At 43.8% G+C, this 12,717-nt stretch overlaps 1 protein-coding gene across 1 annotated transcript in view; it reads right to left on the bottom strand.

Moving 5' to 3' along the window:
- The window catches only part of VPS11 (VPS11 core subunit of CORVET and HOPS complexes), a 177,217-nt gene that overhangs the window by 125,926 nt on the left and 38,574 nt on the right, over positions 1-12,717 (bottom strand). Inside the window, exons 7-12 of the mRNA XM_085645898.1 lie at positions 12,249-12,400; positions 11,801-11,987; positions 11,308-11,451; positions 6,780-6,962; positions 4,065-4,226; positions 3,312-3,451 (exon numbers count right to left, since the gene is read on the bottom strand). Coding sequence (XP_085502024.1) covers positions 3,312-3,451; positions 4,065-4,226; positions 6,780-6,962; positions 11,308-11,451; positions 11,801-11,987; positions 12,249-12,400 — 968 coding nt within the window. The remainder of the gene's footprint in view (positions 1-3,311; positions 3,452-4,064; positions 4,227-6,779; positions 6,963-11,307; positions 11,452-11,800; positions 11,988-12,248; positions 12,401-12,717) is intronic.

Genomic DNA, 12,717 nt, shown 5'->3' with positions numbered 1-12,717 from the left:
TTTCCAGCAGTGGAACGAAAATTGAAGGCTGCCAGGGCCTTATTATATATAGTGCCTCTTTTTTAAAAATAAACCTTCTGTGTGGTCATTGTGCACCGCCCTGTCTCCTGCGGGCCTTCGCCCACAGCTCTGACCCCAGATGTGAGGTCCCAGCAGAAGTAGATGGCGGGAGTGTAGCTGGTGCGGCAGGTGCAGTGACACCGGGACCCAGAGGCTCTGAGCATTGCTCACATTTACTGCACAGACAGCGGTGAAGTATTGGCTTTGCAAGGGGGGGCCGTTCCACACTTGCTAGCACACTGGCAGACGTGTGGTTTTGTCTCCAAACCAAGCTGCGGTGTTTTGTTGCCTGAATTGAAAAGCTCCAGGCGCTGTCCCAAACTGAAGCCGCCTGGGTGTGACCTTGCCGGCCCAAGGACATTCCCCGATGGTGTTTACCAATCGCAGCTTGTTGAGCACAGGACATTTCTGGCTAGCGTTGTGTGAAAGATGATTTTGAACATTTTATTTAAACTTGGTATTACCATAAAACCATCACCCGTTGGAAAAGATGGCTATTGTATAGAAGTAAAGCTTCATTTCCAAACCTCCTCGTTTGTAATCCAACCTGATGCATTCTGGGAAGTATTTTTAACGAGACCGTGTGAATGTTGTGTTTTTATTTAGTAATTTAGAGCGGGAGTTCCTTTATTTTGAGGCCTCCCTCTGTTTTAGAAAATGCAAAACAACAAAAGAATAGGAAGTCTGTCCTTCGAGATCCGCTGTAAGCTCTCAACAGTGCAGCGGGTGCAGTGCACCGGGGCCCAGTGGTGTGAGGAGGCCACTTCACACAGATTTGTGCTTGGTTTTTTTTCGGTGTCAAATCAGGGGACGCGAATCCAATTTACTTGCATGTATTTGGACATATGGCTAATCGACCTAAATAGGTCTCATCTTTTTGGACAACTAGTTTTGTTGATCCTATGCAACTTCGCAAAAAACTAAATTGCAAATTCTCTGCAGCATGGGACAAAAAGGGTGGTAAGTCACTGTGCAGGCACACCAAACATGGAATGACGCCCGCCTGACACAAGTGTAATTTGCTTTTGTTATTTGCCAACCCAAGATGGAGGACACCACTTGGAAGTTTAAGCAAATTATAATTCACTTGTGTGGAAGTGCATTTTGACATGGGGAACAGCCCAGCAGTAAATAAGAACAGCTAGGCCCTCCCAAAAACATAAAATAGAACAAAACTAACAAAACGTCCCAGTAGGGGGGGTAGTAGTAATTAAGTAGTGCGTTGGGAGAGGAAGCAATGAAGACGCTTGAGGCCGGGGGAGATTTAAAAAAATAATAATGGAAGGGTAGAGAAGTTAAACTTTTGAGGGGATGAAGGAGCAGTACAGAGCACACACAGGAGAGGGTGTGGGGGGGTTGGGAGTTGCACACAGGGAATGGTCTTTAAAACATGCTCAGGGGAGGGACAAGCACAATAATAGAAAGGTCAGTCATCCTATAAGAAGCAAGCAAATGAGTGACGATAAACTCAAGCAATGGACAGGTTCTAAGCCCGCTGAGGTTATGGAATGGTTCACAAAAGGTCTTTTGCACCAAAAGACAGTTAAACGCAGTTTATTAGGGGAAACCTAAAAATAAAACACACACACCTTCGGCTTTGGAATATCAGAACCCTTTTTTTACCAACACAGAAATGAGCTTCCAAGATCAGGTTTACAACTTATATGATCGCCAGTCATCGATATTTTCTTGCACTTTTTATGACCTTCCTTTACAATGAAAAACAACACTTCTTGGCATCGTTTGTATAAATTAAGAACTGGCGTTTTATCAGAGGTTCAATACAGGTCTAAACAGTTAATGGCCGTCTCCAAAACAACCGCTGAAAGCTATTAAACTACCCCATGTAGGCGCATGACACAGCGCAGATGAGTTGTTTTGATTCCCATCAACCTAGCATGCTTCCGTTCCGTTGTCTTCCAAGGCGCACCACCACAGACACAGACCTTTAAATCATTTACTTAGAATGTCTCCCTGTGAACAAATTAGCTTTTGTGCACGTAAATGACTTTGCCAGACTCGTGAGCACATTCCAGTCTCAGGCACATTAATGCTTTCGCTGAAGCCCAAAGCTCTTTGAAATGGATATTGGGGCGGAAGAACAGAAGGCAGTAGTAAAAAAAAATGTAAAAAAATACAACAGTCGTTGCTCTGAGAGGGTGGAGACTAATTTAATTATACCTTGTGCACATTTGCCTAGTTCTTTCTTGCTTCATCAGTAAATGAAGAGCTTTGCTTTAGTAAAACTTTTCATTCTCAAAGACACCTACTGGGTTAGTTAGGCCAGTCACACGGTATGGGTTCTTAATGCTATTAAAACAAGCCGAGGGCACCGGAAGACACCACCGCCTTTCTCCGAGGCAGAGCAGAAATGCCTCGGAGAAACGCAGCGTCCTGTTCGGATTCGGGGGCGTGTTTTGCTGTTGTCTCCTCCTTGAGACTTCTCGCAAAAAACACGCCCCCCGATCCGAAAAGGACGGGGCCTAATCAGAGTGACTGACCTCTTCTCCAGTGGCTGGCCAGCATTTACGAGGCCAGCCAATGGAGAACAGGGGAGAAGAGGGGCTGGTTCAAGCCCCTCTTCTCAAAGTCATTAAATCTCCGACTTCCGGTTCTGCCTTTCGGCAGACCGGTAGTCCTCGACCTAAAAATGAATGTCCTGTTACTTAGAGTATTCAGGTATTTGGTTCGCTGTGATATGCTCAGGAATGCTTCTGTGCACCTGCTGCAAAACCCAAAAGATGTCTAAGGGTGTCAAAAGACCCGCCGCCCAAAATAAATAAAGTATCTATTTTTGTTTATGGTTAAGTAACCCTTTTCCCAGGATCTCTTGTGGTGTCCCAAGAAAGCTAACCAAGTGTTCAGTCCGTTCAGTCTCAGTACCCGGGTGTTAGGGCACACTCTGACGTCCAAAGTACACAAAGTTACTTGTATACTGAAGGGACAGTGGCTAGCTGAAGTGCCATTTCAACCTAGGTAACCCAAGTGATGGTGGGGGCCTGAAGCGGCTGATTGTGCACCGTTGTCCCCTTTGCCCATCCTGTAGACATGAGAGCACAGCTGTATTTCCCCACATCAGCAAACATGATTATCTCCAGTAGACATGCAAGACTTTTGAGTCTTCAGGGTTTAAAATATTGTACTGGGCTGTCCACAAAAACATACAAGGGCAGGACAACAAGGATTTTACAGCCATGCAGAGAACATCAGTTACATTTTTCCATGCTCAGAGGAAAGAAGTGAACGCTTACAGCTTGCCCTGCTCGTAGAGATAGAGCACTCCGTCCTTGAAGTTGTGCATCTGGCAGAGGACCAAGGCCTTGTCAAAGACAGTCACAAACCTCCCGCTCTTCAGCAACGAGATGGCTTCTGCCTGCAGCTGCTTCTTCACCTGTAAGATATAAACACGTTGGAAGGACAAACAGGCATCAGACCACAGAGCTGCAGTGAGAGAAGGTGAAGATGAGCGTCCATATGAATAGTACTCCTCAATAGGTTGTCCAGAAGATTGGAGCTCAGCCATGGGTGAAACAAGCAGTCTGCCCAATCCCCCCTTCCCCTCCCGAAGACCACCTGCTCTGCCACAGTGTAGAGAACTTACAATATGCATTTTCACATTTGTATGACACCAACCACCTGCTCTGTATGAATCAGACCTACTACCCAATAGTTTGCGTGCCAGACTAGCCACTCAGGACAGAGCAGGCAGTCTGCAGGATATGAATGCAGCTCTATGTGCAAAGCGGACTGCCTGCTAAGCAACCTTCACTTGACGCAAGTGTGATTGTGTGGGGAGTCAGTGCCCAAAGACAGATGCGAGTGCAACTGCAATGTCGGTATATGAAGAACGCCTTTGCTGGGTATATTTGTGAATTTCGTGAAAGCAAGCATACAATCAGGCTGTGGATCAGAAAATTGGCGCCTGCAGACTACACACCTCAGATTTTAACTAATTTTGGACTGTGCAAGGCAACATATTTCATAATCGCTGTGGGTGGGCTCACCTGGGGGTCCTCCTCATGTGCCCAGTTTTGCAGCCGCAGTTCCAGCAGCGTGTCGTAGACGCCCTGTGACGAGTTGGACTGCACTTGGGTCATGTGCTCCAGAAAAGCCTTCAGCTCCCGAGGATTGTTGGCAAATATTGGAATGAACTCCTCAGAGTTGGCCTACAACAACAGACACAAGAAGGTTCTAGACAATGCATTTCATTGTGGAACGGAGGTGAACTAGAACATTTTACAGATTCATCTTAACCATAGAAGCAAGAGCTGAACAGAATAACAGGGTGGACGATTGCCATGGATGTGCGCTCTTGTCTCTTCGATTTAATTCCCCGTGACCCTAAACGCAAGACGAGCAGGTGGTTCCTGGTTTTGGGGCTTATAATAGCTAGGTGGCGCATAGCGATTCATTGGTTAACTCAGCAAGGGGCGCTGATGGCAAACTGGAAAACAGACTTGAGAGAGTGGGCATTGGCCGAAGAGGGGCATATGCATAGCACTAGAAGAGATGACAAACTACCTGAGGTGCTGCTGGCGTGGGGGATGATCCAGCAGATAGCGGGACAGGTCCCACATTCCACACAGGTATCACTAGATGAGGAACATTCCACTAGGGTGGTGACCCACAGTCAGGAGGGGAGACATGAGGAGACCCAAGGCGGTTTTTAAGATAAATGGACCCCAAGTTGAATGGACCCGGTACGGGGTGGGAAGCGGGATGGGGGCAGGGGGGTGGGGGGGGGGGGGGTTTTGCCTAGTTACAGTTTGAGGATAACACAAAAACAAAAAACATGTTGGATTGGAAAACTTCTTTGGAGGAGAGTATATGTCTAAATTCCGGAGTCTATTATTGGAATGTTCATTGTGTCAGCTGTTGTCTCTGAGATATGTGACCGTATATGAACATGGTCTATACCTTGAAAGAACAAGATTAATAAATATATATATTTTTTTAAAACACAAAAGAAGCAAGAGCATGGTTTCAAGTCTGTCTTAAAGACATCAGCTGCGAGTCCAAAAAGGTAGAACAAATGGTCAAATTTCAAAAGTATAAGTGACTACACCTGAAGTGAAAGGCAGGAGCCAAGCAAACAACACAAACACCACATTTCACTATTCTGGGCCACAGGTTATGAGTCTGTGAGTGTCATATTTAAAACCTTGGTGCCAAGTACGTTAACATCGACCAGCTTAAGGTGCTTTCTCTTTGAGAATCTGGATTGATCCATAATGTCTTCAATCACTACTCCACTGAGACAGTAGCATCATTGTTAACACCAAAATTGAAAGCTCTACCCCAAAGTTTTTCTAATTTCTTGAGTTTCTCAGTATACCTATTCATTTTTGTCTTGCTCGCTCTCCTTTCTTTGGGAGAGGAAACAGTGAGATACATGACTTATTCTGATTCTGCTACATAAATTCTGACTGGCTAAGAATGTGCAGTCGTGCACAGAGACAACTGCACAGGGCACTATTTAAACCTATAGTATTGTGCCCAGGCATATGATCCAAGAGTTTCATTTTTCTGCTAAAGGGTTAGCCTGGGACACTGCATCAAGATTTCTCAAAGTGATCTGGTTTAAAAATGTGTTTGTGATGCATCTAGTCAATATTTTTATCAAGTTCAAAACTTTGGAGGGCCACAAACATGACCTGGTGCTGCAGGTAATAACTTGTGGACAGTAAGTGATCCGCTTATTCACTGCGAGAATCCACATTTAAATTAACACCGGAAAGTGTGATTTTGAAGATAAAGTCATGCTTATGCCACTGTTGAGATGAACTATTAGGTTATCATATGACTATTGTACTTCTATAGTACATTCAGCCATCATGACACTAAGACACCAACTATACTAAATTAGACATTCACCACCGAGCCCCTATATTATACAAACATGATGGCACTAGTAACAGTTTATGATATATGTTAACAAAGAGTGGTGTATTACAAGTAGGCAGAGGTCATCCATATTCACGACACATGCAGGGGGACACAAGTTGAAAAGTCACTCTGTTCAAACGAACGTCTACTGGTTAACCAGAGAAATTCATATATGACAAGTGTGAAACGGGACAATACATATCAATAGACTTACAAAAAAAGGAAACAAAAGTTACAAAATACCCTGACTCACAAAGGGCAGTAACATCTGGGCAGATGAGGAGAAAACAGGAAAAGGAAAAGAAAAGAGGAATCTTATGTTCTTATTTTTTGTGAAGCCGGGAGTACTTTCTAGAACCAATGAACTCATTGCCTCAGATCGCTGTCCTTTGACACATGATGTTCTCCCAGTTTACTGCAGATCTCTGTGTTTACCACAACAAAATTGTATTTTGTATTTGTGTTATCAGTGTACTCCCAGTGATGCATAATACTCCGACGTTACTGCAATGCCCTTATATCTCCCTATACTAATTCACCACTAATCCTTTTTAAGTTCCAGAGTAGCGTGCTGCTTGCCAAAAAAGCGCTTCGATGCCTCGTCAGGGGTAGTAAACGCTATATAAATCCAATTACAATTATGTGCTGTCTTGGCCTTTCCTATCATTGGACACTCCTGTTCCCTTGTAAAGTGTTAAAAGGAATAGTCTGCATTCCAAGCGGATGTCCTAAGGATCACTTTCAGAGTCTGTTTTTCAAAAGATGCTTCTGCTATCTAGGTTTTCACATGGAACCCATCCGAGCACCCCACTGACAATATGGAGGTGCCTTACCCTTTTCCTTTCAGCTCTTCCAGAGGTTTCGCCATCGGGTTGGTAATCGGTGCACAGCACTTTCAGCAGCTGAGTAGTCTCATTTGGCACCTGCCCCATGAGAATCTTGCCGTAACGCTTCATGTTGCTCTCTGCTTGAGCAAAAGGCAGCTTCCCAATATACCGCAGGCCCTCCTGGTAATTCTGCAAAAATAAGATGGTGTGGAAGCGGAGAACATTAAGGAAACGTATACCACTTTGGACATGAACTGTCAAATTTGCCTACTATGAATGGTCAAGTGATGGAAGATTAGCCCAGGAGCCTCTAGGCGCCAGGGCACTTCTAAATCTACAATCAATTATGTATTAACAACATATGGCTACAAAGGTGTCTGGCTAGAAGATCTAAGTGACCTTGACCCCAGTTGTGATTGATCAGACATTAAGCATGCCGGACACAGACCCACAAGTTGTCATGGCCAGAGGCAAATCTTAATTGCCAAAAAAATCATGCAAGGTCATAGATTATCTCCTGGATTGGAATGTTGGGCGCTGACAAGCCAATCAAACGCTCTCTCGTGGGTCATTGCTACTCTTGCTCAGGGAGTATACTGCACCTACCAGCTTCCAAAGTCCCTCAGGTGTGCTGCAGCCCTGACATGAAGCAGCCAGTCTCTTCAGATCTGCGCAGCTCTCCCTCTCCATGTGCTGCTGCAATAAGGACAGGCACCTTCCCTTCCTGCTGTTTTTGGATGCCAGCTCTTGTGGCCTCGATGATAGAAAGTCTTAAGTCGCGCAATTAAAACAAACACTTTTCTAGACTTAGGTGGCTGAGCAGAATAGCTTCCAGCAAAGCCACAGGTAGAGCAGACATCCCCTTGCAGGGAAAGGAGAATGACTTTTCTCTCAGTTGCAGCACCTGAATAGAACAAAAGCTGCATAGAAATGAAAAGCTGTTTGCCCTTCACCACGCTGCTCCGGCTTGCGAGAGATGTGATAATAGTCCCATTGCCCGCACCTGCGCGACATTAGCGGCTGTTAACGACCCTTTCCTCTTTATGGGCCTTTGTCTGGGTTCAGAATTGTCAGGGTGGGTAATTAACAGCAGTTAATGTTGGCAAGGTGAGCAATAAAGCTTAAACACATAAGATGAACTCTGGAGGAGTTGTTGAGTGTACTAATGATAAAATGTGTCAGCCAATTGGGCACAACTGAAGGGTGTCACTATCGGATACATAAAGTACCCGAGATAATACGAGCTTTCTCTTGGTCTTATCACATGGTGCCGAATCAGAGCTTTATGGAATATAAATCAAGGAGGATGGAGAAAACATCAACTTTGGTTAAAAAAAAAAAAAAATAGTAATCAGGGTGAGTAAAATATAGTAGCACAAGCTTGCAACAGGATACAGAAGAGCCTAAGCCAGGGAAACCCAAGGTCCCTTTTGTACTCCTGTTGCTAGAACAAGCCTGATCAAGATGCTAAAACATTCAGACCCCGATTACGACTTTTGGCGGAGCTGTGGCGCAGCGGTGCAAACCGCCACAGGTCGCTGCCGCCACCCGCCTGCCAGATTACAACCTTTAAGTAGTCTGGTGGGTGGGCAGCAATCCCATGGCAGTGCCTCTTTTAAAGGTGGCGGTGCCTTTGAAAAAGGCACTGCAATGGGCCCACACTACAAGGTTCCTGCACGACATGGAATCGGAAGTCCATGCCGAGCAGGAACCTATGTGCATGCACACAGGGGGGCACATGTTATGCACAGGGGAATCCTGCATGGCCTGCTTGTTTCCTCTCCTCCAGGGTTTACACAGAGGACAAATCTCGATGCAAACCCCGGAGGAGAGGAAGCTTTGCGGGACTGCCGTTCCAATGCCAGGGAACGTCTGGTTCCCTGGCGGAGCCGGCGGTCCGACCGCCCAACTTTGGTTAACTAATGGGGCTGGATCAGCCACCACGAGTCTGGCAGTCCTCAGACCAGACTTGTAACCAGGCACCAGGAACGAGAAGGGGAATTTATTTTTATCATTTGTATAAAAAATGGTTACTAAGGTCATCAGAGCAAACATTCAGAGTTACATTCACACAAACGAGGAGGAGGTATCTTGATGCAGCATGTCATCCAAGGCTGAGGGGGCCACAAGATGTACCAATATATATTATTAGTGTCGCTGGGAGAAATTGGGGTCAGTGCCCCCTCTGTAACTGTCCTGGTACCCATTGTGCCCCAGCTCAAGCCAGCTAAGACAGACACTAGCCTCTCAATCTAGGAACAACGATGTTGTTACTGTTTACATTTTCACATACTGTAGAGTGCCCTAAAAATATTTGATTTTTTTTCAGGATGTTGTGTTTCTGTGGGGTTTTTTCATGCAACTTATTATTCATAAAGTATGTACTCTGAAGAGAGAATTTCTTAGTGGGTCATAATTTGGGCTCCCGGTTTAATGTTTTATTCCTTTTTTGCTCATTTTTCCTGTATTTATCCATTTTTATTTTGTGTTTTCTGTATAAATGAAGCTGCAATGGGTATGTGTCTTCGCATGTAAATGTCCAAAAGGTATCAGCTGTATATAGTGCAATTGCGTTATCTGAAAACACTTACATTATAAAATAGCATAAATAACTGTAAATCTGCACTTAATCTTAAATAGGAAATCTATTATCTTTTTTAATCTCCCCTACCTCTCAATCTGTGCACTTACTGACCAGGCACTCCTGACTAAGAGTAGAAAAAAATCATCCAAAGAAGGCCTATTTTCCCTATTTTTCTGTATTTAAAAATAAATACAGACAGGAAAATAAATGGTTTTCTGTCTGCGTTTATCTGTAAAAATCAGAACAAACGGAAAACTGGGAGCCCGGGTCATAATGTAATTCAGACTACATGCTAATCCAATTCTTGGCCACTGCGCACAGAGCGATAGTCAGGTATGCCAACTGTAAATGTGATGTTCCGAAAGTGTGTGAGGGTGGTAAACAGCGGTCATAATATTGGCAAAAGAAAAAAAAAAGAAATTTGGCAAATTAGCATCCTTGCAGTGTTTTATGATATCTGAATACTAAACCTTGAAATAAACTAGCTCAGTAAAATCCTCCTTATCGAAAGGAGTTATTCTAGTAAGCACATTCCTAGAACAGTTTAGTGACAGTATTGTTCGGGACATGGCACAAATATTGCACACTTAGTTTTCATTTAGAAAAGCAGACCCCGACAGAGAAGCATAATCTATACATTTATGGTTCGCTTGAAATGAAGCTTAACTTTTCATTCATGGTTGCAGTATACAATGCTGCAAAATGTTCAAATATTTAACTTGAAACTAACATGTTCCAATTAGGTTATAAAAATTGGATAAAAAAGCAGGGCATATTGTAGCTTGATTCCTTAGTTTTCAATCTGCATTAAAATAAGAAGGTTATTGCCATTGCTCTATTCACTTACAGAAATAGGGATGCAGGAATATTGTAAACCAAAACTGGATATGTACATTCAAAATGTTCTCAATTTTAAAATAAGGGGTGTCCCAATGGCCGATAACATATGGACTAATTTGTCTCAGCATAATAATAGAAAGTGTCACTTCTTTCACGTTACACGATGTAATGCATTAACTATTTGTCTACTCTTCAGAATACAACATGAGATTTTCTAAAATCCAATATTTGTTAAAACCAAACCTACTACATGGACTGGAGCTAATGATGTTTTACGCTCTAGTCAATAAATATTGGTTACTGTATTTTTAACTTTATAAATTTATATTATTTTTTCTGTGAAATATACTACAGAATAAAGATAATGAATATGGGTGCTTTACAGTTACAAAGCCTTCCTACCCATAATCACCACAGCTTACACATGACATACTCAAGACAACATGAATGCTGATGCTCTGCAAATTATTTTCGCTCATTCAACAATACCCTAGCAAACGAGCTCCCTAAACATGAATGCTGATGCTCGACAGAACAGTCTCCCTCTTTCCTAAATACCTTACCACATAACCAGACACCATGAATGTTGATGCTCTACACAGTAACTTGTGTGTTTCTCTCTCTCTATCATCCCCTAGCTCATGAGACTTGCCCTGATACCATTAATACTGGTAGTATACCAGGTATAGAGTCTCATTCATCTCCCAGATACCTTAGCATATGGCCCAAAGGTACCTTGAATGCTGGTACTCTGGCAAGTACCTGGTATCCCGCTCTCACCAATGCTTCGGGACTCGGTGGTCCTCAGCCATGTACAAGATGGTCCACTCAATATACTGCTCAGTCAAACACTGTCAACGTCTCTGCTCTGTCCAGATCATAGATTCCTGTCCACTGTACCGTAATGGAAGGCCCAAAACACCACAAAGGGCACCACTCGGCTAAGTAAAATACCTTCCTCTCAAGTTAGAAGCCCAGAACAGTCCCTTTTTTTGCCATGAATGGTGATGGACTGTGAAGAACACTGTCTTTAGCTCTATCCAATACGCTGGTACTGGGCCATAAGATACCATGAACTGTGGAACCTTTAGCAAGCCTAAGTCCCCTCACTTTGATATCTTCCAGCTGGATCTTCAGGTACCACTCGTGGTGTGCATGCTTCTCAGCCAGGTACACAGCGTGCGTGTAGTATCCCGCCTGCCGCAGCACTTTTATCGCCGTCTCCACATCAAAGTGCACTTCGCTCTCACTGGTCTAAAGGCAACAGGAGTAATGGTTAGTGAGTAGTGGCATCATAAAGAAGAACCAGGAATACAAAACATGCCTTGCCCTCCAAACTCAAGTGCTATTCAAACAATTCTCTCCAGGCCTTGGCCCATTCCATGTGATCAATCATGTGACAACTTGCCCAGCCTTCCAGATGCGCTCGGATGCCGCCTTACAGTTAAACGTTATATTTCCCTATTATTCTTCCTCTCTCTTGGTTTAAAGATTACCCTCCTTGATAGTAGTCATGAGGGATAAATGCAGGTAGACCGGAAGGAAGCAGCTCATGGCTGACCGCTTTTCTGAAACCTCCCGCTCCCAGCAACCTGTTTCTCACCTTGATGAACTCTTCCAGCTTGGCACTGTCCTTCAGCTTCGTATAGCAGTTAAGTAGCAGTGTGGTATGGTCGGCATTAGCGAGCGACTGGAGGTGCAGTGCCTGCAGGTAAGCCGTAAGATTGTGGATGCGCTGCGCGTCTAGAAACTTCCGGATCACATAAGAAGGTTCCAACTTCCCAATGGTCCTTCCAAAAAAATGCAGAAAAAATGGCGATATAAACTGTCGCACAAGAAATGAAAAAACAAGCTACTGAAAGCCTTGAGAGAGAAGCAAGTCAACACAGAAAGAGACAGCAAGCATGTACACAGGCCCAATCATTGAAAACGTATCAAAATACAGAACCGCAATTGGGAGTCAACCAACAGATGCTGTGGCAGGCCCACCAGTTCTACTCATTAGGGTGTACTTTGACCATGAGTTACTTCCATTCCACCATCACCTTTACCTGATGTACTGCTGGATGGCCCCGTCGTGGTCACCCTTGTTGTAGAGATGGTCTCCATACTGCCTAAAGATCTCAGATAGGCCGTCACTGTCTAGATGCTGACTCTTAGCAAGGTTGATGGCCATCACAAACAAGTTTTTCTTGAAAAGCATCTGCAAAGGCAAGAGTAACATAGGAAAAAACTCAAGAACAGCAAGTTTCATGAATCCTGTTCCATGAGCCCTCTCTCTCCTAACAGCATTCTGCTCTAGTGCTCTAATATAGTCTAGCCTAGAAATATTTACCTTTTAAACACTCCAGGAGTATAATAAAAGGGAAAATTACATTGAATAAGTAAAGAATAAATGTAATTTGAATAAAGCAGAAAAATCGGCTATTATTTGCAAATTTATTTTCAAAGTATTCAGGGATTCAAAAGAAGAAGGACACCAAAAAGACAAACATGTAGCAACCTGAAAATCTGGTTGTA

This window comes from Triturus cristatus, chromosome 3_1 (genome assembly GCF_964204655.1).
Source record: "Triturus cristatus chromosome 3_1, aTriCri1.1, whole genome shotgun sequence".
Lineage (NCBI taxonomy): Eukaryota > Metazoa > Chordata > Amphibia > Caudata > Salamandridae > Triturus > Triturus cristatus.
This window is presented reverse-complemented; position numbering and strand designations above follow the sequence as displayed.